Source organism: Lampris incognitus, chromosome 18 (assembly GCF_029633865.1).
Source record: "Lampris incognitus isolate fLamInc1 chromosome 18, fLamInc1.hap2, whole genome shotgun sequence".
In the NCBI taxonomy this organism is placed as follows: Eukaryota; Metazoa; Chordata; class Actinopteri; order Lampriformes; family Lampridae; genus Lampris; species Lampris incognitus.
Genome location: NC_079228.1, coordinates 22,845,455 through 22,873,100, shown reverse-complemented (window position 1 = coordinate 22,873,100; position 27,646 = coordinate 22,845,455). Strand labels below are relative to the sequence as shown.

General features: G+C 42.1%; 2 protein-coding genes across 5 annotated transcripts in view; one reads left to right on the top strand and one right to left on the bottom strand.

Annotated features, from left to right (window-relative positions):
• Positions 1 to 49: 49 nt before the first annotated feature.
• ggcta (gamma-glutamylcyclotransferase a) lies at positions 50 to 21,445 on the top strand. 4 transcript variants are annotated; one of them, XM_056298894.1, is made up of 5 exons: positions 50 to 172; positions 18,053 to 18,204; positions 18,748 to 18,893; positions 19,033 to 19,165; positions 19,623 to 21,442. In XM_056298894.1, the coding sequence occupies exons 2-5, from the start codon at positions 18,094 to 18,096 to the stop codon at positions 19,746 to 19,748; spliced, it is 516 nt and encodes a 171-aa protein (XP_056154869.1). In that variant the 5' UTR covers positions 50 to 172; positions 18,053 to 18,093; the 3' UTR covers positions 19,749 to 21,442. The 4 variants fall into 4 exon arrangements, with proteins under 4 accessions (XP_056154869.1, XP_056154867.1, XP_056154871.1 ...); XM_056298892.1 differs by lacking the exons at positions 50 to 172; positions 18,053 to 18,204 and adding exons at positions 8,866 to 8,952; positions 12,458 to 12,613 and having other exon boundaries at positions 19,623 to 21,445; XM_056298896.1 differs by lacking the exon at positions 50 to 172 and adding an exon at positions 17,658 to 17,767.
• Positions 21,446 to 21,607: 162 nt separating this feature from the next.
• Positions 21,608 to 27,646, bottom strand: part of LOC130129093 (activity-dependent neuroprotective protein 2a-like) — a 28,615-nt gene continuing 22,576 nt past the window's right edge. The window contains exons 4-5 of the mRNA XM_056298890.1: positions 23,594 to 24,456; positions 21,608 to 23,521 (exon numbers count right to left, since the gene is read on the bottom strand). Coding sequence (XP_056154865.1) covers positions 21,613 to 23,521; positions 23,594 to 24,456 — 2,772 coding nt within the window. The 3' untranslated portion in view covers positions 21,608 to 21,612. The remainder of the gene's footprint in view (positions 23,522 to 23,593; positions 24,457 to 27,646) is intronic.

Sequence of the window (27,646 nt, the reverse complement as noted above, 5' to 3'; positions counted from 1 at the left end):
TTAGGTTTTCAAACTCCGCCTACAAATCAGTTAAAACGCCGTTAAGGTTCCCCTAGGTTGGACGTGTTGCCGCGCAAAGCTCCAATAACGCATTTCCATCCGCTGTCACTCACACGTAGGTGTTGATGTTCACATGTTTGAGTGACTGAGTGGCAACCTTCAGACGGCTCAGGTAGGAATGAGTTTTAACCCGCCTAACCAGACTGACCCGGAAGAGAATTTGCAAGGACCTAGGAAAAATCGACGCCCCGGTGTAAGGCCGTAGGAAAGATAGCATGCGGTGGACGATTGGAAATTCAGCCGAATATAATGCTCGGCTACTATCAAAGATCGAAGGAAAAAAATAAATGGGAGTTATTAGTGATTTTTGAATTCATATGACGTGCCATTTTAATAAAAACTCCGTTGAGATGTGTTGTCCCACTGTGGAGAAAGGAGTAGGTCACCACACCATAATTTTAAAACCTTAATAACCTGAGGAATAGGACACCCACAGTTGTCAAACCAATTTAAAATGACTTTAGATTATTTGTGAAATGTTTCCACAGCCTTGGGTTTTGTCTCAATCGTCTTTAAATCAGCGAAACACCTTTTCGTTTGTTGGCGTTGTGACGACATCACTTGGCGCGCAGCTTCCGATTCGAAAGTTGGGGGAATTTAACTTGCATCACTGAGCGACCGAGCCTCCGTTTTTCACACCTTACGATGCTTTCACACTTGGTCCATTTCCCTGGTACAACCTCGAGTGCCAATGTTCCGACTGTCCCGCGGGTCTCTTTTTACATTATTTGGTTCCGAACCCTGGTCCGTTTACATCATCAGTACATGCTGCTTTTATTTATCAATGTCGCTAGGCAACAACGCAAAAGGGAAGCAAAATGTAAAGCCACACTAGATTTGCTCTTCCCAGTGTCGGCGCCAGAACAAGTCTGACGGCCGGGCCTACGGTTCTACGGGGGGGGGGGGGGGGGGCATGAGCATTAGGCTGTCAAATTTACATTCTATATTTGAATATTCTTCGATTGTGAATTTTTTTTATTAATTATTTGCTAAATTAACCTTCGAATGTGCGCTTAGAATCCTTGTGCTCTGCTCTTTTCCCCCGTTGTTTTACATTCGCGCGCACAGACGCTACAAAGCAGATCGCGTGAGCTTACTCGCAGCAGACAGCCCACTACAACACACTGATATGCTAGCTGCACTGCGTCACAGTAGGCTACTAAATGGCTAAGCCGAAAGAACCAAGAATCAAAGAAAAAAGTGGTGTGTAAGGTATGCCATTTTTGAGTAAGTGTAACGCTCCACAACTAAGTTACAAATTTAAAGCAACATCTTCAAACAAAGCACCCATCAGAATTCGCGCAGAGCTGTGACGAGGCGCCGGCTTCAAAACAGCCACACCTGACAGCGTTTTTCCAACAATATGTTGCCTCCCCGCCCCGGCACTTCTGTGCGATCAGAACGTGTTTTTTCCAATGCTGGGAACATCGTTAACAAAAAACGTGCAGCACTCGCCTCTGACCAAGTAAATCACCTTGTATTTTTAGCAAACAATCTCTAAAATAGTCATGCGAGCTGCGAAGTTGTCAGACTCAAGTGTCGATTTTGCCACGTTTTTAAAGTATCCTTTTCCTGTGTCTCACACGCAATTACCACCTGAATGGACAAAATCAAAGACTGATGTTCCGCTCCGGTGTCCTGCTAACCCCACTCCTCCACAATCACAAAATTTAAGCATTTTATTTCATTGATTATTATTATTATTGATTATGTACTTAAATGTGCTATGTGCATTAATTAATTTTAATTTTTACATGATGTTTAAGTACTAATTTTCACACCATCACTGGGTAATTGGCGGGGGGCACAACTTTCATTTGGGGGGGCGAGGCCCGGCCAATGCCCCCCCCCCCGTAGCGCCGACACTGGCTCTTCCATTCATTTTTTCCGTTAATATGGTGTTAGACTCTGCGCCAAAATAACCGTGTTCGCCATTTTCAGTATCCCATCAATGCGTCCCCGCTGGGAGTATTTGTATTCTCCGTTTTACATGTGATGGGTCCTTAGGGTAATGAACTCACCGGACAACACAAAATTCTATTTTAGGGTTTTTATTCTGAATGCTGCCTCACTTCAATAGGAGGACAAGGGTCGATAGGAGAATAGAAAGAAATAGATCACGACTGCATGAAAATAAAATATACAAATGAAAATGTACCCAAATGAAATATATACAAATGAAATACATACAAATGAAATACAGTAGTGGGCTTCTGTAAATAAAACAACAATACAAAAGAAAACATTCAATGTTAATTACATTAACATTAAACAACAGTAGCATTAAGGCCTTTATGTGAAATAAAGTGCATACCGCCACTCACTTGCAGCCCCGTTTCAAGATGGCCTCCTCAGCGTGGCTGGCCAAGAACAGCTACAGCAAAACTGTCTACCTAGTCAAACGTTCACAGTAGTTGATTCAACAACCTCACAGTAACAAAAGGAGAATACCGAAATAAAATACCGAATCGCTACAAAATAATATGCACAAAATACCGAAGTACGCACCGCGGGTAACACGCAGTTTTATAAGTACCAGTAAATGCAAATAATAAAATCCGAACACGCGGTTATGCATACTACACAATTCAGAACCATCCATGCAAAATAATACTCCATCTCACTCTAATAACTCGTAAATATACACTTTGAGATCTTAGGTACTGGATATGAACATTATTTCCATAAGTTGAATGTAAATATTTTAAAATATTTACCCCGATGCAGACTGCTATGCATCTCTGTCCACCATGCTTCACCCTGTCCTCGCTCTGACTGACACTAGGTGTAGCTCCACTCAGTAATCACAACGAAGCAAGTCTTGGATAGTAACGGGGTTTATTCTTCGGGAACAGGCCAACCCGTGAGACTGGGTTGAGAGCAAATAAAATAAAAAATAAAATGCATACATGTACGTCAATTCTCAATAACTGCACAGATAGTTAGCACATTAGCAAATTAGCTAGCACAACAGACAATTAGCAACACATAACGTTACCTCGTCAGCTGCTTAGTACTGAGAGGGGCTAAATTCTTCACTTCGTCTGGTCTCCGTCTAGATTATCTTCTTTCCTCAGGTCTTACAGGTAAGTATACAATTAAATCTTCTTGTTATCTTAACTTGTCTTTCTCTTAATTAGCTTTGTCTTGTGTGCTGCTATTTTCTTGTTGTCGCTGTTAGTGCTATTATTTTTGGCGCTTGATATCGAGGTGCTACATTCTTAAATTGCCAGTAACAATAGAGCCGCGGAGATTAGTTCCGCCCTCCGTACTACAATATACAGGTGAGAAGTAGGAACCAAAATTATAATGCAGAAAACAAAACTAAAAACTTAACTGACACTGTCTGCAGTTACACTCCCACCAAATCATTAGTGATTTCTTAGAACGACAGACTTTGAAAGACGTCATGTTGCATAGAAACATTAACTTAAAAAATATACTATGAACCACCTGAACTACTGGTGGAGGGATTGGAGATAAAGACAGCTTTAGAAATGATTATTATACTGTCAACTTAATTCACAATTCTTATCTTTAATTGAGCTGTTAACTACTAGCTTCTACTGTATTTGTATTAGTCTTTAGATATACTAAAGCCTTCAGTCTTCAGCTTCCAACAGTGTAACTGTCTTCTGGATAGGCCTCTCCATGTGAGCTGGCTTGGAGATGCGCATTCCTTTAGAATCCAGAGTTGAGTCACTGATGAGCAACTTGAGTCTCCTGACTCTTCCATCCTTTCCTGGGTACACTTCGATAACCTTTGCCAACTTCCACTGCCTGGGTGTCATAAACCTGAGCTTTCTTGAGCTCTGGGTCGCCACTTTTAATTTCTCCCACCTTGACTTCTCCACTTGGTAGCTCTTTGTGCCAGAGAAAATATGGGCCTGTGAACCAGTTACAGATTTCTGATTCTGGGACCCTTTCTGCATCTCCGCCTGAGATTGTTTCATCCATGAAGGTCTTATAGTCTTTGTTGTATTTTTCATTTTTCCTCAACTTCCTTTCTAGGCATCGGAGACGGTGGATGGCGCACACCTTGTTATCAGGTAAGTTGGGTCTTTCTTTCTTAAATGGCAGTGGCATTTCATAGTGTCCATCATCTTTGAGCCTGATGCCTTTTTCCATTGTTGACAGGAATTGAAGATCTTCTTGAGAAAAGTGGTCATCTTCTGACGCTCTTTCGACAAAGTCAGATTCCAGCACTTTGATGACATCCACAGGTGAGTATGCCTCCTTGATCTGTGTTCTAAGGACATAGTGCACTTCACTTGTGAGATCTGCAGAGCACTGAAGACATGGCATCACTTGCTTCATGATGACCTGGTGACTTACTCCAATTACATCTCCATAATCGAGACATGGATTGCCATAGCCGACTACACTCCAGCCCAAGTCTGTTCTCTGAGCGAAGGGCAGATTGTCCTCCTTACTTGACACCACTTGTTTTGTGAGGAGAGCTTGAGGATAGTTGTAGCCAATTAGCAAGCCAACATCACATTTTTGCATAGGAGCGATTTCGTGCCCAATGTGTTCAAGATGAGGCCAAGCCATTGCAGTCTTTGGTGTAGGAATATGATCTCTGTTTGCAGGGATGAACTCTCTAGTGTAGGTCCCTGGCAGAGGGATTATCTTGTCTGAGAAGTATCCTCTCACTTGTAAACCAGTCAGTTTCCTGCATGACACAAGCGTGGTTTTTGCAGCCATTGTGGAGAGCTTTAGCTGAACTGGTGCATTCTTTGTGTGGGGAGCCTTTGCTGTGTCTTCGAGGATAAACGTTGTGTCACTTTGTGTATCGAGAAGTGCATACACAAGAACTTCGTTGGTGGGCTCACTTGCTGCTGACACCCACACTGGAACAATTGAGGATGTATGAGTGTCCTTGACATTCTGAACAACTCTCAATGACCTTGCTTCGCTTGATGTGCTTGGATCACTCGAGGTTGTTGCTTTACTTGATGTTCTCACATCACTTGATGCTCTTGCCTCACTTGATGTTCTTGCCGATGTATCATGTGAGCGTTCCACTCTCCTTTCCTGTGACTTGTCAATGTTCCTTGCTCCACCAGGCCTTGTTGCCATCTTTTCTTCTTTAATGCGATTATCGTGGAGGCAAGTTGGATGTCTTTTCTCACACGTATCACAATAATTTTTGCTCTTACATTCATTTGAGCGATGGCCGGACTTCAGACAGCCGAAGCACAATTTCTTCTCCTGAACAAACTTGACTCGTTCAGCGATTGTCTTATCCATAAATCTGCGACATTTGTGTAGAGTGTGACCTGCCTTCTCATAGAAATCACAGGATAAATAGACAACCCTCTCGTCTGAATTGGTTGCCAGCACCTTTGCTCCGGGACTTCTGCTTTTTGAAACCTTGAACCTTTCGCTCTCACTTGGTTTTAGAGCGCGGAGGGATGATACTGGATGACAAGCAATTTTGGCTTCACGTGTGAGGAACTTAACGAACTGGCTGAAGCTTGGGTAGGTGTGTTTTTGCTCTTCCTCTTCTATGACTTTCCTATTCCATCTTGAGGTCAGCCAGTCTGGAAGTTTAATGAGAAATTTCTGGTTCTCATTACAGTCATTGAGTACTTCAAGCCCTTTCATCTGCAACATGGCAGCCTCACAGCTGGCAAGGAAATCTGTGAATTCTTGAAGTTCTGTGCTGCCCTTGGTGCTTATCTTGGGCCATGCATCGAGTTTGTCTCTGAATGCTTTAGCAATGAGGAATGGGTTGCCATATCGTTCTTGCAAAATGGCCCATTCTGCATTATAGGCTGACTCTGTGCCTAGAAGGAAGTAGTTCTCTATGGCCGCCTTGGCAGGTCCACCCTCATACTTTCGCAGATAATATAGCTTTTCTTTAGCTGGTATGCTTTTTCTATCAATGAGTGTCTGATAGGAAGCTTTCCAGTCGTTGACTCTAAGTGGGTCACCATTGAATGTTGTTGGTTCAGGCACAGGAAGTCGATTAGCACTCATAGACTCTGCGAATGCTCTTAACAAGAGCTGATGTGCTGTCTTCTTGCTTTGGCTGTATCACAGCCATTGGTTGTGTCACAGCTTTTGGCGAAGGATGGTACTGTGATGGGCTTTTATGCTTGACTTCCTTCCTCAGAGAGACACGATCATGGAGCATGTTATATATTTCTTCGTCGGAGCATTCACTCTGCTCATATATTTGGAGTCTAGCCTTGGCAGCATTTAGCTTCTTAATTGTCTCCAGACGCTCTACTTGTCTGCGCTTGGATTCTATCTCTCGTTGTCTTTCTGCATTGTCAGCTTCTTGTTTAGCTCGTACTTGAGCAGCTTCAGCTTGGAGCCTTCCAAGTTCTTCCATATAACATTCTTGCTCTTGCAGTACCTCTAAAGTGGCTTCATTGGCAGCAATGTCAGCAGCAGCATCTTGTCTCTTGGCAGCAGACAGGCTTGAACGTGAAGATGATGTTTTTGAGGTCTTGCTGCGGTGAGTGTTGATACTTAATTTTTTTAAGTCTTCAAAAGTAAGTGCAGGCGCTATCTCCTTCCTACCTTGATCATTATCCCCATGACCATCATCCTGTCTTGTGTCCAGATGATCCTTTGAAGTCTCAATTATCTTCCATGTTATTGCTTCACAGGTGTCTACCCTGCGACGTGTGTCATGGTCAGGACTGTCAATATCCCATAATTCATCATAGATGAGGAACACATTATTTGATGTGTCGCTTACCCTTCTGATGTGCTCTTGCAGCAGTTCGTTTGAGCATTGTTCACTCAGCACTTGATTGGCGTCTTTGGAGATAGCCTTCCACTTCTTATAGCTCACACTGAAACGGTGTGCAAGTCTTCTTACTTGCTCATCGTGCAGTTCTTGGCCCTTTTCCGTTAAGTTGCGGATTCTTTTGCATCTTTGTGGCTCTTGTGAGGAATCAGGCTCATCAGCTCCTTTGCCTTCAGCTGCTGATGGTTGCGTGTCTGTGAAGTGCTGCAAGTTGTCATCTAAAGGCTTTTTGCTACCCTCACAATAATACTCATTCTCTGACATTTTACTTGACTTATCCTCTTATCTTAGTTTGGTTTAAATTGAGTCTTGTCTTTAACTGTAATTTAACCACATTTACAGTTACATGTTATGTTCTAGTTTAGTTGAATAGCTATCCCCCTTTGATATAACTACTATAACTTACAGCAAATAGCACTATTTTGACTTATTTGTTATAGCCTTGTAGTCAAACCTTAGTTGAGTAGTTATTTTATTTTGGTAATTAACTATCTTATCTCGAGGCTAATGACACTCAATTGGGTTAATTTTATACCTAATAGACTTATTTCACCTTAAATGACCAATGTAACAACTTAAATTAACCAAAATGTTCACTGAAGTTAACTTGTGCAATTACTAAATAGCTGCAATTCACCTTTAAATGTACTATTCTTATATGAACATTCACATAACAACCACACACAAATGCAATATCAATTATTAAATGACTTAAATTAACTTCAGTTGAAAAGGTAAGCAAATAAACTTAATTAACTTGGTATAAGAAATGCAAATAAATGTGTTTTAGTCTCTTGGTAGGACTTTAACTTAAGATAAGAGGAGCACCGACGACAGTCTATGACGGTGAGTGATGGACCTTTCCATGTTGGGTTGATGGCTTGGGCTGTCTGTCATCTACCGGTACTTTGCTGTCTTTTGGCGCAGTCTATTGGTCGAATCCGGACGGTGCAGTAGAGTCTCACTGTAGCTCCACTCAGTAATCACAACGAAGCAAGTCTTGGATAGTAACGGGGTTTATTCTTCGGGAACAGGCCAACCCGTGAGACTAGGTTGAGAGCAAATAAAAATAAAATGCATACATGTACGTCAATTCTCAATAACTGCACAGATAGTTAGCACATTAGCAAATTAGCTAGCACAACAGACAATTAGCAACACATAACGTTACCTCGTCAGCTGCTTAGTACTGAGAGGGGCTAAATTCTTCACTTCGTCTGGTCTCCGTCTAGATTATCTTCTTTCCTCAGGTCTTACAGGCAAGTATACAATTAAATCTTTTTGTTATCTTAACTTGTCTCTCTCTTAATTAGCTTTGTCTTGTGTGCTGCTATTTTCTTGTCGCTGTTAGTGCTATTATTTTTGGCGCTTGATATCGAGGTGCTACATTCTTAAATTGCCAGTAACAATAGAGCCGCGGAGATTAGTTCCGCCCTCCGTACTACAATATACAGGTGAGAAGTAGGAACCAAATTATAATGCAGAAAACAAAACTAAAAACTTAACTGACACTGTCTGCAGGTACACTAGGCGTCGCGCGTGTGACGTTATAACCCTGCGTCGAGCTTAATCTCTTAAAGGGGCAGTACAGAATTTCATTTCACTGCTGGAAGAAAGATCGGTTCTTTACAACCCGGCTACATACATTTTACATTTTCAACTGCCTAAATTTCTAATAAGAGTTCTTCCGTCGACTGTAGCGCACCTTTGTCCGCTCATGATTGTGTGACCGTCAAACAAATTACACGTCATCAATAGCGTTTACTTGCGCAGCAGAGCTGTAGTAACTACAGAGGTATAAAGTTGATCAGCCACAGCATGAAGATATGGGAAAGAGTAGTGGAAGCTAGGTTAAGAGAAGAGGTGACGATTAGCGAGCAGCAGTATGGTTTCATGCCACGGAAGAGCACTACAGATGCAATGTTGGCTTTGAGAATGTTGATGGACAAGTATAGAGATGGTCAACATTGTGATCATCTGTGCAGGTTGAGGAGAGCCTGGAGAGGCGGAGGTATGCACTGGAGAGAAGAGGAATGAGAGTCGGTAGAAGCAAGATGGAATACACATGCATGAATGAGAGGGAGGACAGCAGAATGGCGACGATGCAAGGAGTAGAGGTGGCGAAGGTGGATGAGTTTAAATACTTAATATAACTGTTCAAAGTAATGGGGAGTGCGGAAGAGAGGTGAAGAAGAGAGTGGAGAAGAGTGTCAGGAGTGATTTGCGACAGAAGGGTACCAGCAAGAGTTAAAGGGAAGGTTTACAAGATGGTTGTAAGACCACCTATGTTATATGGTTTGGAGACAGTGGCACTGACCAAAAGACAGGAGGCGGAACTGGAGGTGCAGAGTTGAAGATTTTAAGATTTTCATTGGGAGTGACGAAGGAGGACAGGATTAGGAATGATTATATTAGAGGGACCGCTCAAATTGGACGGTTTGGAGACAAAGCAAGAGAGGCAAGATTGAGATGGCTTGGACGTGTGGAGGAGAGATGCTGGGTATATTGGGAGAAGGATGCTGAATATGGAGCTGCCAGGGAAGAGGAAAAGAGGAAGGCCAAAGAGGAGGTTTATGGATGTGGTGAGGGAAGACATGCAGGTGGCTGGTGTGACAGAGGAAGATGCAGAAGACAGGAAGAAATGGAAACGGATGTTCCGCTGTGGCGACCCCCAGCGGGAGCAGCCGAAAGTAGTAGTAGTAGTAGTAGTGGTGGTGGTGGTTGCAAAAAAAGTTTATTATTATTGTATTATTATCAGCAGCAGCAGTAGTAGTAGTAGTACTAGTAGTTGAGGAGAAACTAGTAATAGTAGTAGCAGCAGCCGCAGCATTAGTAGTAGTAGTGGTAGTAGTAATATTAGCAGCAGTAGCAGTAGCAGAAGGCGCACCGGAATCATTTCAGAAGTGGGGGGGGTGGGGGGGTGCCCACTTCTGAAAAAAGTCGGAGAGTACTGCTGGCGTCGTGTGTGGCTGCCGCTTCTGCCTCTCGTAGCCCCCCTTCCCATCCACCCCTCTACGTCTGTGTTATGTTTATCTGTCGTCTTGTTTCACCTCGTTTATTGTAAAGCGACTTTGAGTATTAGAAAAGCGTTTGAGTTGAATTTATTATTATTATTATTATTATTAGTAGTAGTAGTAGTAGTAGTAGTAGTAGTAGCAGTAGTAGTAGTAGCAGCAGGCGCGCCAGAATCATTTCAGAAGTGTGTGTGTGGGGGGGTGCCAACAATGATATATATGCGTGTGCAGGGGTTTACTGTATTTATAGATACCCTGTGACGTCACTGTTTTAGCGCCGCCAAGCAATGCTGTAAACTTTTAAGCACTCCACGCATCACAGTCATGTTTTTTAGGGGTCCAAGCAGCGAAGCTGGTGGAACCCTATTGTATTTGTTAGGATTATTATTATTCTTTTGTTTGTTTGTTTGTTTTTTTGTTTTTTCCTCGTTTTTTTCTTTCCTTATTTCAGTATGTCTCTCCTATATTTTATTTATTTTTGGTCTGGTTGTGTTTGTTTCGTTTCTATCGCATTCTGATTTAATGTCCATGTTATTTGTAATTGAAATACTTGTGTGTGTGTGTGTGTGTGTGTGTGTGTATATATATGTTTTGTTATTGTGAAAAAAATAAAAAAACTATTAATCATAAAAAACATAAGCCAGCTAGTGCATGTGGGATTAGATACAAACATTTCTTGTTCATTTAGCCTAAAGTACGAGTTTACAAGACAGTAACACTGTAGTAGCAAGCAAGCAATAGCAACGTTAATGTTGCCATGTGTTCAGCAGCGCACATCGACCCCAAAGCCATGTTTAACGAAAAATCTGAAAAACAGCTTACTGCTTCATCGTCGCATTCCTCACCAAAATGATTTAGCCACTGGTAAATTATTATTACAACTGCTGTTGTGAAAATATCATCCATACTAGTGATGTGACGCTCGCGAACGATCCGTTTCGTTTGAACGGATCTTTGGTACGAACAAAGGGAACCGAGTCGCACTTGGTGGGAGCCGTTCTTTTTCTCGTTGTACCCATTTCACTGTCTGCCCTAAATCCATTCCCCTTTACGTGAACACATGTGGCTCTTGCACAAAATTCATTATACTTGTTTTTTTTTATTGTGCCAGTAAAAAGTTTTCTAAAATTATTTTCTAAAAGTGTTGCAAGAATTGCATTCAAGGCAAGTTTATTTAAATAACCCGTTTCATACAGAGAGTGGAATTCCAAAAACTGCAACATTGTATCACTTCGACTCGCGCTCTCTCAATACAGGCGCAAAATGCCGAGTTTCTTTTAATCTGACATTGCAACCATTGCAACGAGCATGATTCATTTACAATCTCTTTTCCCTTTCTGCTTTCTATAGCGCGATAAGGATGAAGCGTTTTTTTTAACTGCAATAACGAATCGGGGATGCTTTCGGACATATTACTTAATTCGGGGACTGTCCCTGAAAATATAGGCCTATATTTTTTAATTCAAGCACTCATGTTTGATATCATACATTTTAACAATTTGAGGCTTTGTTTCCAGGGGCTTTAAGCATCTAAGTTTGAATATGATCCAAATCTTATCCTATCATTAAAGGAACGGAGCCATAAGATTCGGTTCCCTTCAAAGAGCCGTAATTCCCATCACTAATCCATACAAAAACTTGGGGCGCAACTTGATTGCCTTTTTACAAAAAAAAATGTTAAGGCTTTGGACATGTGATATCAATGTGATGTCATGAAATTACATATTACCAATTCATACGAACTTTCAAAAGGTGTGTGTTGATTGGCTGATCTTCTCCACGTGCTGAATAGGCTTTGCGTATAGGCGTGGGCGTCCAATTACGCAACGGAAATAAAGGTTGACGCTAGATCCAACGGGGTGTAAGCACGGAAGTAGCCGTGACTGGCTGTTGCAGCCGTGACTGGCTGTTGTGTTGGCCAGTAGACAGCGCGGAACCTCGAAGCGCACTGACTTCAAACAATCGATGTGCACTTTAACATTTAGCTAGCTCGCTTACAACTGACCTTAACATTGCCAGATCGTACTCTAACCCTAACCCTCATCCTACCGCTATTGCTAGCTAACTAACGTTAACTTAATTCGCCCCAACTATTGTTCTGTGTGTCGGTCTGGCAATCGGTGCGCTTCGAGGGTCCACGCTGTCTTGGCCGACGCAACAGCCGATCTACTTCCGTGCCTACACCCCGTTGGATCTGGCATCAACCGGAAATAAACGTTCATTTCACTCAGAAATGAAGAAGCAGCGGCACGCTAGTGACTTTCTCTCGTCAACGGTCATTTTTATTCAAGTAAGCAGCCGAAACAACAGTAAGAAGATGGTAAAGAAAGAAAAAGAGATAAGGATAAGTATTTAACAACGTACTTTATCTTAATCTATTAAAAAAAAAACAGAAATATCTCAGTTGTTTATTGCCCAATGCGAGCATTAAATTTCAAAATTTTGGCTCCCTTAACTCATGGGGATCACGAATATAAAATTAGTGAACAAAATATTTAAAGACTTAAAGGAAAAAGTCGCCTAAAGGCATTTGTAAAAGTTCAAATTGCCACACTGGCAACGCTTAGCCTAACTTAGGCCTAGTAAAGTTAATTTCGTTTGTCTATTTCCCCCTCAGACTTTGCCCGAAGTAAACCTCCCTTCGCTCATTGGCAAAGCAGAAGCTGCGGAGCACTTTCCGGAGGTCCAGGCCATCAGTGAGGTCAAGGCTGGATTATGGACCGGGCATGCCAGCGAGTGCCCCGGGGCCCCGGACCACGAGGGGCCCCAAAAGGTCAGGGGTATTGTGTTCGCGTATAATAATAATAATAAAATTAAACTTATATAGCGCTTTTCTAATATTCAAGGTCGCTTTACAATAAATGGGGTGAAACAAGACGACAGATAAACATAACACAGACATACAGGGGTGGTGGGAAGGGGGGCTATGAGAGAGAGAAGCGGCAGCCACACACGATGCCAGCAGTACTCTCCGACTTAGGCAGATACAAAAGGCAAAGAAAAACAAACATCATAAATCACAGATGAAGTATAGAGAGGTGAGTGCAGACCAATGACCTGAACGTGGGCAGCCTGCAGCGGTGTCCGATGCGCTTGGGGAGGGAGTTGAGGGAGGGGGCAGGTCGAGCGCTCAGTCCCCAGCCTGCCCCAGACCAGGAGTGGACGAGAGGACGGGGGGGGGCACGAGAAGACAATGGAGAGAAGGTGTGTCTTGAGACGGGATTGGAAGAGTGGGAGGGAATCTGAGTCTAATGATTTGGGGGAGTGAGTTCCAGAGCCTGGGAGCTGCCCTGGAGAAGACTCGGTCACCAAAGCCGCAGAGGTTGGACCTTGGGGTAGAGAGAAGGGAGGCTGAGGTGGATCTGAGGGACCTAGAGGATTGGTAGGGGGAGAGGAGTTCGGTGAGGTGTGGGGGAGCCAGTTTGTGAAGGGCTTTATAAGTAAGAACCAGGATTTTGTAATTGATCCGGTGGGAGATGGGTAGCCAGAGGAGGTCTTTTAGGACTGGGGTGATGTGGTGCCAGGATTTGGTGAACGTTAAAAGTTGGGCAGATGCGTTCTGGACCTATTGGAGTCTCTTGATAGAGCTAGCACTGATGCCATATAGGAGTGAGTTGCAGTAATCAAGGCAGGAGGAGATTAAGGCATGGATCAGTATCTCAGCAGCAGGGCATTTAAGAGAGGATCTTATTTTCACAATGTTGCGAAGGTGGTAGAAGGAGGATTTGACCATTTGGCGGATATGTGGCTCAAGGGAGAGAATGGGATCAAGGATCACACCAAGGTTGTGTGCAGTGAATTCGGAGGGCAGCCGCGGGATCCGCCACAGCCGCAGGCAACAACGTTAACCAGTCGACTAAAGGGTCCGACCCGTTAGCCAAGGGCTAACGTGTCTGCTTATTTGTGTACATTACACTATTCCCCTCCTTCAGGAAGCGCGTCTGCGCACATCCCACTAGTAGCGATCCCCCATCATACCCTACAAGGGACTTTTGTTCCAACCCTGCGTCGCAATGCAGGGCCCAAGCTAGTCTCTACTGATGTGGGGGCCCCAAGCGACAGTCTCTACTGATGCAGGGCCCCAACCTACAAAGTCTCTGTTGATGCGGGGCCCTAAGCTACAGTCTCTACTGATGCAGGGCCCCAAGCTACAAAGTCTGTATTGATGATATAAATGTTTAGTATTGATTGAATACTAAACATTTAACAATGTTTAGTATTGTTTGCATAGCCTATCTGACGGGGAGGGCCCAATTGACGTGCGTGCCCAGGGGCCCCCTGGTGTGTTAATCCGGCCATGGGTGAAGTCTTTATGGATGTGGAGGAGGTGATTTAGGCGTCGCTCGGACATTGTTGAGCGAAGGAAGGTCTTCAACCGACGGAGGCTGGAGAAGCTTCACTCTGCTGTCGCATTTGACATGGGCACTGTCAAATACAGTTGGAGAAGGCGATCGACTTCATTGAAGAGGGATTGTGTTCCTCGTCCCTGTGCTGCCAGTATACGTGTTTACACGCATTTTAATGCCTTGTAAACAAGAAATTTCTAAGAGGTTAATTGCTCAAATGGCCTATTTTTAACACGTAGACACGTAAAAGTATTACATGTTAACACAAAGAGTTTGGTCGTTTTAACATGTAAAAATATTATGCATTAAAATGCATGTTAACATGTAGAGTTTGGTCGTGTTAACGTGTAGGCTATTCTAAAATGCGGAATTCACTCTATTGTCCTTTAAGCGACCATAATAACATGGCTAATACACATACACCATAACCATGCATATCACCAGGCATGAAAATACGGGACATTTAGGTAATTTTGAGAAAAAGCCGGGACACCTGAAAGTAGGCTGAGAAACGGGACTGTCCTGGGGACGTATGGTCACCTTAGATAAGAGCGAAACCAATTTAACGCTGTACCAGAAATGCCAACTCAGTTCTCCAACCTATTAAGTGCGATGGCATGATCGATGGTATCAAAGGCAACGGTTAAATCTAGAAGAATAAGAATAGAGTATGATAAAGATAAAAACTGACATTCTTATGCATGCATTGCAGCATGCATAAGAATGTCATTGGACACTCTTAGTAATGCAGTTTCAGTACTATGCTTATGACGAAAAACAGATTGAAATTTATCAAAAATGTTATGACCCTCAAGTCAGCTGCAGGATTTGGTCTGCAACAATTTTTTTCAAGGATTTTGGATAAAAAATAAAGTTTTGAAATCGATCTATAATTCTCTACCCTTGCCGGATCGAGAGAGGGTTTTTTGAAGAGGTTCTGAACACAGGTAATTTTAAAATAGTCAGGTACGGACCCGGATGTGAGTGAACAGTTGATGATAGAAAGCAGGCTGGGACCTAAGCCAGGGAGGATGGATCTTAAAAATTTTGTCAGAACTATATCCCAGGGACTGGAGGAGGGACGCATATGGGCTACAGTATTTACAAGGAACTGTAGAGAAACGGAAGCAAATTCCATCCATCCATTATCCAAACCACTTGTCTTGCTCTCAGGGTCGCGGGGATGCTGGAACCTATCCCAGCATTTGACATAGACACCTCAAATTATCTTGAGATTATCTTGAGAACCGGGCACTGTATGAAGTTGACATTCGAGGCTGTGAAAACAAGCATGTGCTATAATAGCAGGCAGGCTTTCCAAGAAAAAAACAGCTCTGTTTTATCATGGTGGAGCGTGAGGGTTTGGATAAAAGCAGCTGTGAAATGACCCAAAAAAATATATGTGTGTATATAGTATATACTGCAAGTGCAGTGTCACCGTGTTATCTACCAAACAGCAATACATAACATGTCATAGAGAATAATAAACAGTACATAATTTTATGTTGATTAGCCCTGTGATGACCTGGCGGCCTGTCCAGGGTGTCTCCTGCCTGCTACCCAATGACTGCTGGGATGACTGCTGCTGGGGAGCGAATTCTGGCATTAAAATCAAACGGCTGAAATGGGCCCTAAAATTGGAAAAAAGTGGGGGTAAAATTGGATCTTTAGTCAAGTCAATTTTATTTGTATAGCCCAATATCACAAATTACAAATTTGCCTCAAGTGGCTTTACAGCAACACAACATCCTGTCTTTAGACCCTTGCATTGGATAAGGAACAACTCACCCCCGCGCCCCCCCCCCAAAAGAAACCCTTTAACAGGGAGAAAAAAATAGGAAGAAACCTCAGGGAGAGCAACATGGTCTAAGATGTGTAATGACGATGGTCTAATGATGATGGTCTAATGATAATCTAAGATCTAATTTTCACAGTCATTTCACAGTCATTACTACTACTACTGCTAAAACAGGTAGTAGTAGCAGTAGTAGTGGTAGTAATAGTAGCAGTGGTAGTAATAGTAGCAGTAGTAATAGTAGTAGTAGTAGTAGTAGTCGTGGTAGCATTTACTTCCTGGTTTTAGATCAGCGAATCGCTCTGGGTTAGACATTTTAGCTTGATCCTTAATGCTGTCTGAACTCCACTTTCAGATTTGTGAAACCTTTATTCTATCTGTGAAAATGCAAAAAAGGGAAATTTCACTGCTTTTTTCCCCACATAGACTACATTGGGCAAGGTCCTGGTCAAAAACCGCTATAGCTAGACTGGTCAAGCCTGGGCTAGATTATCCCAGAGAAGCCACATATCGAGGTTTTAGTAGTAGTTAAAGGGCTACGTAGGTACTTGAAACAATTGTAATAGCCGTATTTATATTAGAAATGCAACCAAAAGCTGTAGCAGTACTCTCTAGCAATAGTTACAGTAAGAGGATGGGAAACTGGGAAATATTGGTTTTGATCCAAAAGCAGACTGACAGACTCAAAAAGCAGGAGCATCAAAAACAGGTTTACTTTGTCAGCAGGCATAACATAGGGCACCAACAGGTCAAACCGGTAATGGATTAAGGCAGGCAGGCAAAAGCTAAAAACTAGCATAGTTCAAAAGCACAATTGCAGGCAGGCAGATTCAGGCAAAACAAAAAAGCTGCAACGCTACGACTAGGGGACACATTGTGGTAAATGGCTAGGCTGCTGTGCAGGTCTACAGCATAAACTCTTTGGATGGGGTGATGACGATCATGTCTGCATGCATGTGCAAGGGCAGCTGACTGGCAAAGGTATGAACACAATGAATGGGCGGGAGGAGAGCAGGGTCTGAAATGATGGCAGATGTTAGTGGATGGATCAAGGAGATGAATTAAACAATTTGTCAATCAAATATTGATAAAATATTGACAGAAAGCCATTCATACATACAAATGTCTTCATATATAGATTAAATGAAGAAAAAGCACACTAATGGCTGAATCGTGGTACTTCTAACACAGGCTATGGTAAAGGCTTTGGCAAAAGTGGCAGAACGAGTGAGAGAGGTTGGCCGTGGCCGGTTAGAGGAAAGGTGAGATAACAGCAGTTTTTGTTTGAAAGAAGAATTTGAAGAGTAAATTGACCAATCTATGAAGGTGTTTTGATTGTATTTCAAAAGGCAAAACCAACTTTTCTGCTTAGTTTTGAAGCGAGAAAGACGAGATCTCAATTGCAACCTGAGACGGAGAGATGTGGACTCCCTCATTGAATTTCAACCAACAAATACCTTTTGTGGCAATACTGTAAATCAGTTGCTATTTTTTCGCGTTTTTGCAATCGAATAAAGGTTTCACAAATTTGAAACTGTTTTAATGAGTCTCTGGTTTCTCTGGGATAAGCTAGTCCAGACTTGACCAGTCTGTGTATGGTGGTTTTTGACCAGGACCTAGTCCAGCGTGGTCTAGATGTGAAATCGGAAGCTGCACGTATCATAATGGCCAGTGATGTCAGAGATACCGCTTATTAAACGTCACAACGCGAACAAATGGAATGGTGTTTCGAGGACTTAATGATTTGAGACAACACAGAGGTCGTGGGAACTATTCACAAATCTTCGTCAGTAATTTTATATTAATTTGACAACTGTGGGCGTCCTATTTTTGACGTTATTCGGGATTTAAAATTATGGGACGAAACATCTCAACTTAATTGATCACAATAGCACGTCATATGAATTCACAAATGACTAATAACAATTTAACTTGATTATTTCTTCCATAACCTGTAGCAGCGGAACATTATAGGCGACTGACTTTCCAATCGCAAACCGCATGCTGTCTCCGCCACGGTTCTTACACCGGGGCGTGAATCATCGAACTTATGATTGTGAATATTTAACAGGTTCAGATCTGGACAAGTTGACTGCGGGGACTGGAAAAAACATGTCAAATCCTGGTCATTTTATGTATTTTGCTTTTGGGAGCAACTTGTTAAAGGAGAGGCTACGTTTGGCAAATCCCTCTGCAACGTTTCGCTGCACCGGGCGGCTGAAGGTAATGGTTTCAAACCGCGTTCGGCTGTTGTTTTTTTTTTAACCCTCGAAATGCCACCAAATTAGGCCGAGAATTTCAGTGTTTAAACGAGAGCAGTTATTCATAGTCCCAAACTTGCTACGATAGTCTTTATTGTACACGTTCATCTACGATAGAGAACGTGTACAACGTGGGCTTTTATTGTAATCACAGTTCGACAACATTTGCTTTACGGCTAACTTCCGACGCCGAGATGACCTCTCTAGCCGGGCTTCATTTGACCCATGGCTTTTACTATCTTCGTTATGTGTGTTACGATGATTTGCCGTATTGAAATGACCCGCTGTAGCGCAAATTTACAGTAACAGGAAACCCAGCCGCGCATGCGCAAAAGGGTTGATACGGTAGGCCCACTCGATAAGCAGTCTGAAAAGTCTTAAAATGAATGGCGCTGATCAAATGAGTTCAGTTTGTCAGTTGTAGAAATTACTGAAAATTTGCCCGACAGCACTGAAGTGTTCCCATGGATACTCATGAAAACTTCCGTGTCACTTGTTACTCAAGGACTATGTGCTGAGGTTTGGCCTTTGGGAGGAGCACGTAGACAACCAGTGGCATGGTGGCGTGGCCACGATTGAGTGCAGTCCAGGCGGAGAGGTATGGGGGGTGGTCTGGTCAATAAGCAATGACCATCTCCTAAGCCTGGACGAGTGAGTATACACACACACGCGCGCACGCACGTCACTCGATGAGTAATGACGTCAATCTGTCATTTAAACCCAGGCAGTGGCCCAATCATCAGAGATGACGCAGCATTATGTCGCATCCCGTGTCGCTGTTTGTCTTCAGACAGGAAGGGGTGAACCAGGGAATGTACTCTCCGTTGGAGGTGACGGTGGAGACTGATAACGGTCTCATGCAGTGCAGGGCTTATCAAATGAACCATTTCCACGCCTGCCCTCCCTCTCCTCACTACAAACAGGTGTGTGCCAGTTGTGCTAATTTACATTAGACCGGTCCTCTCATACAGTCGTCCACAGTAAGACAGGATAAAATGCACATTTCTGTTTGATGAATAGATAAGCCAACACAAAGAAACGAATTTTGAATTGCACAAAATACTTCCTCTGGCAGTGGTTTTAAATGTGGGTTTTCCAAACCAAAGACAACTTGTTTTTCTTTCCCAGGTGCTTAATTTGCATTCATCTTGCCTTTTCAGATGTGAATCAGTTATGGAGAATGAAAATCAGGGAGGGTTCGGGTCCTGATGCCCCAGATTTAGTACTGGGCTAGGGAATCAATTGTGTAATTCAATACATTCTTTGTCTTTCCAGTCTTTATTTCCAATGTTGTTCCTTGCAGTTGAGCCCAAGAGCCAGTTAAAAATATTTCTGTAATTTATTCAATGCATCTGAACTATCAACATCTATTTATCTCAGGTGGTGTGTTTGGGTGCAAAGCAGAATGGTCTTCCAGCGGAGTACCTGAAGGGCCTGGAAGCTGTCAAGACCAACAACTACAGTGGGCCCTCAGTCCTGGACAAAATAAAAACGGTTATGAAGTAGGAGCAGTACACCTGTGTGTTCAAGAGGAGTTAATACACTCGCTGCTATTGAGCCATTTGGACCAATGGGCCATTACAAAACGTGACTTAAGATTTTATTTTATTAGGAAGGTCAACAGCTAAAGTGTAGGTTCAACCATGTTTAAGATGTTTGTTGGTACAGATGACCGAACTGCACTGGCATCCATCTCATTTCAAACGGATTTGCTCAGATAACACCACAGTTACCATGGTGTCTGTCAGGTCAAGAAGGAAGATGATTTTCAGGATCGTAACTTTAATTTACTCAGATGATGAAATCAGTCTGAAATTAAATACCATTATACTTTATACATTTGTTGTTCATTTATTGTACAAAAGAGTATAATACAAATGTTATTGAACATATTAGCTTTTCTGAGCAACCCAGAATTAAAATTAAACCGGTATAGATGGATGGATGGATGGATATTGGGCTTTATTTTGATATATTTGTCTCCATTGATTCACAAACTTAAAAGTATTTCTCCATCATACATGACAGAAATAAGACTGCATGGGCACAAAATAATAGAAAATATTTATTACATTTGAAGAGTAAAGAAAACATGAAATAGGCAAAACACTGAATTGAAAGGAAACAACTACATTATTTACACCCCAGGGACCCCTTACAGAATCAACGTTACCAACCCCAGACTTTGTTTCTACAAGAATAAAAAAAAAAGAAAGCAGTAATACAAAAAACAACTGGAGGAAAACATGTGGCAACATCAACACCAAATGAAATAGTTTGCTTTAATCTATAATTTCCCACAAGGGAAGCATATGGTAATATGTGAGGTTATTACATCAGTGGTACAGTGTAGAATCTAACGAAAATAACATTAAGACAGAAGCACATGCAAACGCCATGGGCTGAGACTTTTAAACAATCCTGAGCTCCAGGAATTAGTTTCTGTTTCTTTCATTTAAAAAAGGACTTAAGCCATATTCAGAACTCTTTCAAACATTTTATACAGTCTCTGCTACTAGTACTAGCACCGGATGACCATTTAATGTAATCAGTTTGCAGGGGGCGGTCAACAAGAAACCTTTAATGTTGTGATTATTTTTTTTTTGTCATAAGATGCTTACGTCTATGAGGCAAAACATGTTCTGGGGTGAGGATTATGACAAAAGGAAAAATCCATCCATCCATCCATTATCCTGCTCTCAGGGTCACGGGGATGCTGGAGCCTAACCCAGCAGTCATTGGGTGCCAGGCGGGCAGACCCCCTGGACAGGCCGTCAGGCCATCACAGGGCCAATGCAGACTATGTAGACTCAACTGTAATAAATGATTCATCCGACAAGACTTGTGAACGTTAACACGAAAAGCTAACTAGGACAAAGATGGATGGGTTAGGGTTAGCATCCCCCATGAAGGGGGACAAAAATCTGGGTATTATGATGTTGAGGGTTCTGATGCCATGAAAGTAGGAGGGGAGTTGATATTTTTTACAAAACTGGATTTCAGTAAATATGTACAAAAAAAGTCAACAAAATTAGCAGCTAGCAGTAGTAATTGCCAGTCAGAGCTTAAACCTAAACCAGTGGCCGACAGTGAAAAAGAGATGTAACCAACTGAATAATGTTCAAAGTCTAAAGATCGACACTATTATATTTTGTACATGTAGCATTACACATCCCATCATACCTGTGGCATTAAGGGACAATAAGAATAGCGACCAATGAACAAATAATTTTCATTAAGTATAGTTAATGTAGGCTACGTCAAGAAAATGCACTCCATTAGAATTTGTGTGTTCAGTAATACACAATATGTAATACATAACTTGTAACTTCTCTGGCAAGCACAAAAGGGGCGTTATTTAAGCTTCATTTTATTCTACTCTGTCAGAAACATTTATGTTAGCATTTTTTTCCATTTCAGGTTCTTGTTCCACATCCATTTTCTCAGAGTCTCCAGACTCTTCCATTGATTCTGGTTCTTTTTCCAATGGCTCTGCGGGTTCAGCAGGCAGCACTTCAGGGATGTAAAGGTTGTGCTTGAGTTTTTTTAACTCTGTCATGTTGAAGCCGTAGAGAACTTTAGCAGTGCTCCTCTTGATACTCTTCATGCACTTGCTTCGCTTGTTCCCAAAGTGGGCTGCCAACTCAGTTTTTGTGAGGGACAGCCTTTTGCACAGCTCATCAGTCTCACTTTTCGTTATGTAGGGGTTTAGATTAAAGTATCTACATATGAAGTCTTTCCGTTCCTCATTTGAGCGACGCTCAACTAAGGTTGGCTCCAACAACAACTTCACAGAGGGCTCGCTCAGAGGCTCAGGCTGTGGTGGGACTAGTAGCTTTTCCTGCTCTCGTCTCTTGCGCATTGCTGCCCTTTCCTCTCTCTCCCGCCTGTTGGCCTCAACCACCTGCTTCCATGCTTCCTCAAGCCTCTTCTTGCTCTGTGCCTCTTCTTCTGTCTCTACAGGGTCAAGGGCAGGCTTGATGATCGGCACAGAGGGAGGTTTCAGAGTTGGAGCGAGAACTGGAACTTTAGAACTAGTTTGTTTTGTAGCTTGCGTTTGCTGTATTTGGAGGAAGTACAATCCAGGTGGCTGACTGATCAGTTCAGCTGGTGGTTTGACTGGTATTTTTCTAGGTTCTTTGCTTTCTTGAGACTTGGGTGGCTCTGGCTGTTTCTTAGGCGAGCACCGGCAACGCTGTATATGAAGCATTACCGCATGCTGAGTGACCTTTCCTGTGTATACTCCATTGCAGTATATGCACTTGAATGCCTCAGTCTTGAGAATAGCATGGATCGTGGGTGCTACAAAATGTTTTTCCTTTAAATGTTCTAAGTGTTTGGCAGCGTTCTGGAACCTTTCGTCACAGAAGGGGCAGTATGCACTGTTGATTTTCACTGATGTCTGGCAGACATCCGGATGGCTGCTCGGCATCATCTTCACAAAAATCAGGTCGAGGGAATTTGTTACTAGAGCCAGGTTGACCTCCATCTCTCCTAGGACTTCCTTTGGTGCAGTGGTAGTCATATCAAAGTGAGGGAAAAGTATTCTGCCAGCACTGTTTGTGTACACTTTGTACTCTCGCCTCTGGAAGTCACAGTATGTCTTCGCTGAAGGATTGTGTCCCTTAATATGTTCAATGAGTTGTTTGATCGAGAAGAACAAAGCTGAACAGTACAAGCAATTCAGACCGTGCAGCAAGTGTGGGAATACAGACTTTTCTGACAGCAGATTTTTGCACAATAAGCATTTGACAGTATTATCAGGCATTTTCTTCAGAAATGGTGCTCGGGCAGCCATACTTTCAGATTTGGATGTACTGGTACTTGTTTTTGTCTTGTGGGCTACTTCTGTGTGCATGTCAAACACATTAGAAGGGAAAAGTTCATTGCAAAGGGGGCAGGTAATCCATTTTTTAGTTTGCAGCGATACATTGTTTGATGACTCAACTGGCTTGAGAGGGCCACTTGTGCTATGTGAGATGGGCATTGTCACCGGAAGTGGAGCAAAGGTGTATGTTGGTAAGCCATTAACCTTGTTGCCAGTGGGGATCAGGTGATTCAGCAGGGACTGTGAAGTTAGCATTGTGCCACGTGGGGGGATTTGGTTTGTTATTAAGTTTTGGGTAACCGCAGCAGGCTGAGATGATGAACTTGCCATCCCTGCTACACTGACTGTTAGTGGTTTTGGAATAAGGATTTGTTGGGCTTGTGGGTTCTGTGGTGGGTGCCCAGGGACTGGAGCTAGAGCCAGTGGTGCTTGTCTCAGAGAGATATTAGATGTTGGGGGAAGCTGAACATTTGATGTTGCAGGAAGCTGAAGATTAGATGTTGCGGGAAGCAGGACGTTAGATGTTGTGGGAAGCTGGACCATAGGTGATCCCTGGGGGAAAGTACCTTGGAGGGCTATAGTTGCACCAGGTTGTAGTAGACCTTTAGCCTCAGCACTAGCAAGCTGCACTAGGGCAGAAGCTTGAGGGGGTAAAAATGCCTGGTTGGTCCTTGTGGTACATATCAGAGTGGTGCTGCTTGGACCCCCTTGTAGTTGTTGTAAGGCAACCACTGTCCCAGCTTGTTGGCCATTGTTCGGTAAGACCAGGGACCCATTACTGAGTGTTTGAACTTGGTGGGGCTTAGAAGCAATATTTGGAAATGTTACAAACATACCACTCCCATTAGGCGGTGGTTTGATCATGTAATTTTTGTTTTCACTTATTAAAATCTGTACCTGTGAGTTAACCCAATAATGGTGCTTTGGGTCAGTTAACATATGATGAAACATTTGATCCAGACTTCCAGTAATTACCTTACACACTTTGCAGCAGTAGCATCTTTGTCCTTGCCCTTGTGGTCTGTAACCAATAAACTCTTGTGCCAAACTTTCAAGGTGCTTAAGAATGACATGCTTCTTCATTGCAAAGATGGAAGAGCTAGGAAATCCACATTTTCGACACTGATACCTCTCATTTCCACGGTGTGTAGGTAAGTGTCCTTCCCTGGCTGTTTGGGTATGATTGGAAACCGTGGTGTGGAAATACAACATGTGCTTCTTCACAGCCCTGGAATGGCTGAGAAAGTGGCATTGAGAGCAGGGTGTCAGAGCACATGATGACTGTTCAAAGTCATGGTTTCGCTGGATGTGGCTCCTGAATCTGTGGATGTTCCTTGTAGAATACTTACACAGGCTGCAGCACAGTGATCGAGACCGATATGGCCACTATTAAAGGAAGAAAAAAAAAATTAACAGAATAATTTCATAGTGATCAAAAGCATAATTTAGACTAAATAACCTTTATTAAATGTGATCAGCTTTGCAAACTTGGAAGTAAACACATTGTTGCAAAGCACACTGGTTAAGTGTCGTGGCAATTATTTAATTCCACTCTGACATTAAATGAGCAGCGAGACAAAAATCTCTTAACAGTATTGTCACACTTTAATATATGTTCATGAACAGATGCACTCAAGCCTAGATGCTTGAATGTGCACCGATCAGTACAGTCTCTCTTATAGGGTAGTTGTCTGCTCTTCCCCTCCTTATCTCATGTCTTCCAGCTCTCATCCCGCCAAGGCCATTTCTCCAATTAGTGTAGAGAGTTGCTACACTCAGTGAGTCTCCCATACATTCCTCTGCTATCAACCAACAGTTAACAATAGGCCTTTATTTGTGCATCTGGAGAAGACACTTTATAAGACTATCTTTGTTCTGTTACAAATGGACTTTAAGCATTTATCTAAGCTATGTAAAATAAAGTTAAACATGGTGAAAGATTAAAAGTAAGCAAGCAAACATCAAATATGAATTGCTCTCACATTAAAAGCCTTTACAAATAAAACTGCAAACACGTTTTCTGACAGCTATTCTAAAATGCCAATGTAGTTTTGGGAGAACTTTGAGCGAAGAATTTATGACTTGGTAAGTTATATCAGAGATTTTTTTTATAAAGATTTATTTATTGACAACGCATCAAACAAATACATTGTCTTTTTTTTTTAAGTACAAAATACAACAGAAAACAGAGAGGGGGAAAAAATAGAGAAAAGGGAAAGAACAAAACAAAATTAAAAAAATTAAAAAAAACACACCCTCCCACCCACCTCATCCCAAGAATGGTACAATGCTCAACATCATTCACAACTTCAAGTTCTTTAGAGACATGTTAAGGGGAAAAAAATACAACAGTTCTAATAAGTGAGTCAACTAAGTGGATTTATTGAAGGGATAAAGTCCAAGAAGGAGCCTCAAATTTTATTAAATATTGCAGGTTTTCTCCTGACATTGTACAGAGTCTTCTCTGGAGTGCAATATGATGAAAGTTCATTCAGCCAGTGCTTTTGTGATGTTGAGTTTTCTCTGATTTCCAATTTATAAGGATAATACCCCCCCCCCCCCCGCGGTGCTGGCAAGTAATAGGAAATACTTCTTACAGTGAGTTACTGTTAGCATGTCAGGGTCACCCAATAACCAAATACTGGGACCATATGGTATTTCGTACTCTATGATATCTGAAACAGTGGTTATAATGAACTTCCAAAACTCTTCCAGGTAAGGGCAACTCCAGAGCATATGGAGCAGATTGCCTTCAGTTACCTTACACCTCTGGCACATGGCGGATATATTCCTATCAATCCTGTGTAGCCTGTGTGGGGTGAGATATGTTCTGTGAAAAATATTAAATTGCATTTGCCTGTTTTGGAGAGACTAGAACTGTCTGAGACCTTTCCAAAATATTTTGCCAATCAAAGTCACTGTAGTTGCATTCTAGGTCTGTTTCCCATTTGCGTTTAATAGACAACCTATCATAGAGTGGTAGATGTCTATTTAGGATGTTGTACACTGGAGATAACAGCCCCCCCAGCAGCGGAGACTGGTATGTTAAGCAAATTATCCTCTAGGGGTGATTCATTTGGAATGAATGGGAAATCTATAGAATTACTATCTTGGACCTAGTTTCTGATTTGAAGGTATTTAAAGAGATTGTATCTTGACATATTAAATTTGGAAGATAATTGTTGAAATATAGACAGTATATTGCCACTATATAAGTCTCCAACAGTTTTGATCCCATTATCGACCCATTTCTTTAATGTTCCATCAGCTATAAGACTTTGAATGTTGGGGTTATCCCATAAAGGGGTCTTTCTTAGTAATGAGATATCTATTCCCAAAATTGTGTGGGACTCCTGCCATGCCCCAAAGGTGTTCAGAATTATGGGGTTCGATCAGGACCAGATTAAAGTCTCCACCAATAAGGCAGGGTCCCTCAATTGCTGCTAGTCTTAGAAGTAGGTCATTAAAGAAGGCTGGATTGTCATAGTTGGGACTGTATATATTTACCAGTGTCACCCTACTCATATTCAAAATACAATCAATAAGCAGGAATCTACCATTCTTATCTTTTTCAACTGAGTTCAATTTAAACATTATGTTTTTGTTTATAAGTACAGCAACCCCTCTCGCTTTAGAGGTGAAAGAGGGAAAAAAAGACATGTCCGATCCAGTCCCTCTTAAGTTTCAAATGTTCCATATCAGTAAGGTGTAATTCTTGAATGAATGCAATACTTGTAGATAGCTTCTTTAAATAAGTAATAATTTTCTTCCTCTTAATCGGAGAGTTGATTCCCTTCACGTTCCAGGAGACGCAGTTTAGTTGACTAGTCATGTAAGTATGTAAAAAGTATTAACCATTTAACATTGTACCACATAAATGTTGCCATTTCTGAAAACAATGGAGAGCATATAAAGTCACCATTCTAATCCCCAAAATAGACCCCCCCCCAAAAAAAAACAACAACAAAACAAACAAAGACAGAAACATTAGGTGGGCTACTGTTGTTAACTATAGGGTAACCTCTGCAGTTGCTGTAAATCTTAAAACTATTCAACCTAAATCAGTGATGAAAGGATGACCTGGTGTTCCCAATGTGTGAGTCCATCCAGCCACTCCTGGAGCCTAGGAGCATCATGTCAGTGGCATTGTTCAGAATGGACCATGAGCTTAGTTTGAAAGCCAGGTCCACCTTATCAATAGTCATGCTTGGTAGTTAAGAAACCAATTAGGATAATTAAGAAATCAAAGCACAATCAAAATGTAAAGGAAAACAATCTGGAATCAACGGAGCCACTATAAATCTGAAATAACAACAATAAGCAGGCTAATGGGAAAACAATCCATGTTTGTTAAATGTAGGCTGGGTTGCAGCATTAGTACTTTACTAGTGCAGAAAAAAATACTTTGTTTTCCGCCGCCATCAAGTGGCCCAAACAATAATAATTTATATAGGGTAAGGTCGATGAATGGCTAAAGAACTCACCCATTTTAGCTGGATAACATTACCATTCCATGAAAGCCATTACGCAATTTGTTAAGGAGTAAAAGTGAATTTAGTCTTCCAGCTTGCTCAAA

Excerpts from the sequence above, each read along its gene's own strand:
- ggcta (XM_056298892.1), top strand. The coding sequence starts at position 8,881 with ATGGAATACACATGCATGAATGAGAGGGAGGACAGCAGAATGGCGACG. Across the intron at positions 8,953-12,457 it reads AAGGAGTAGAGGTGGCGAAG|ACTTTGCCCGAAGTAAACCT; the intron begins GTGGATGAGTTT and ends TTTCCCCCTCAG. Across the intron at positions 12,614-18,747 it reads ACCACGAGGGGCCCCAAAAG|GACTATGTGCTGAGGTTTGG; the intron begins GTCAGGGGTATT and ends TTGTTACTCAAG.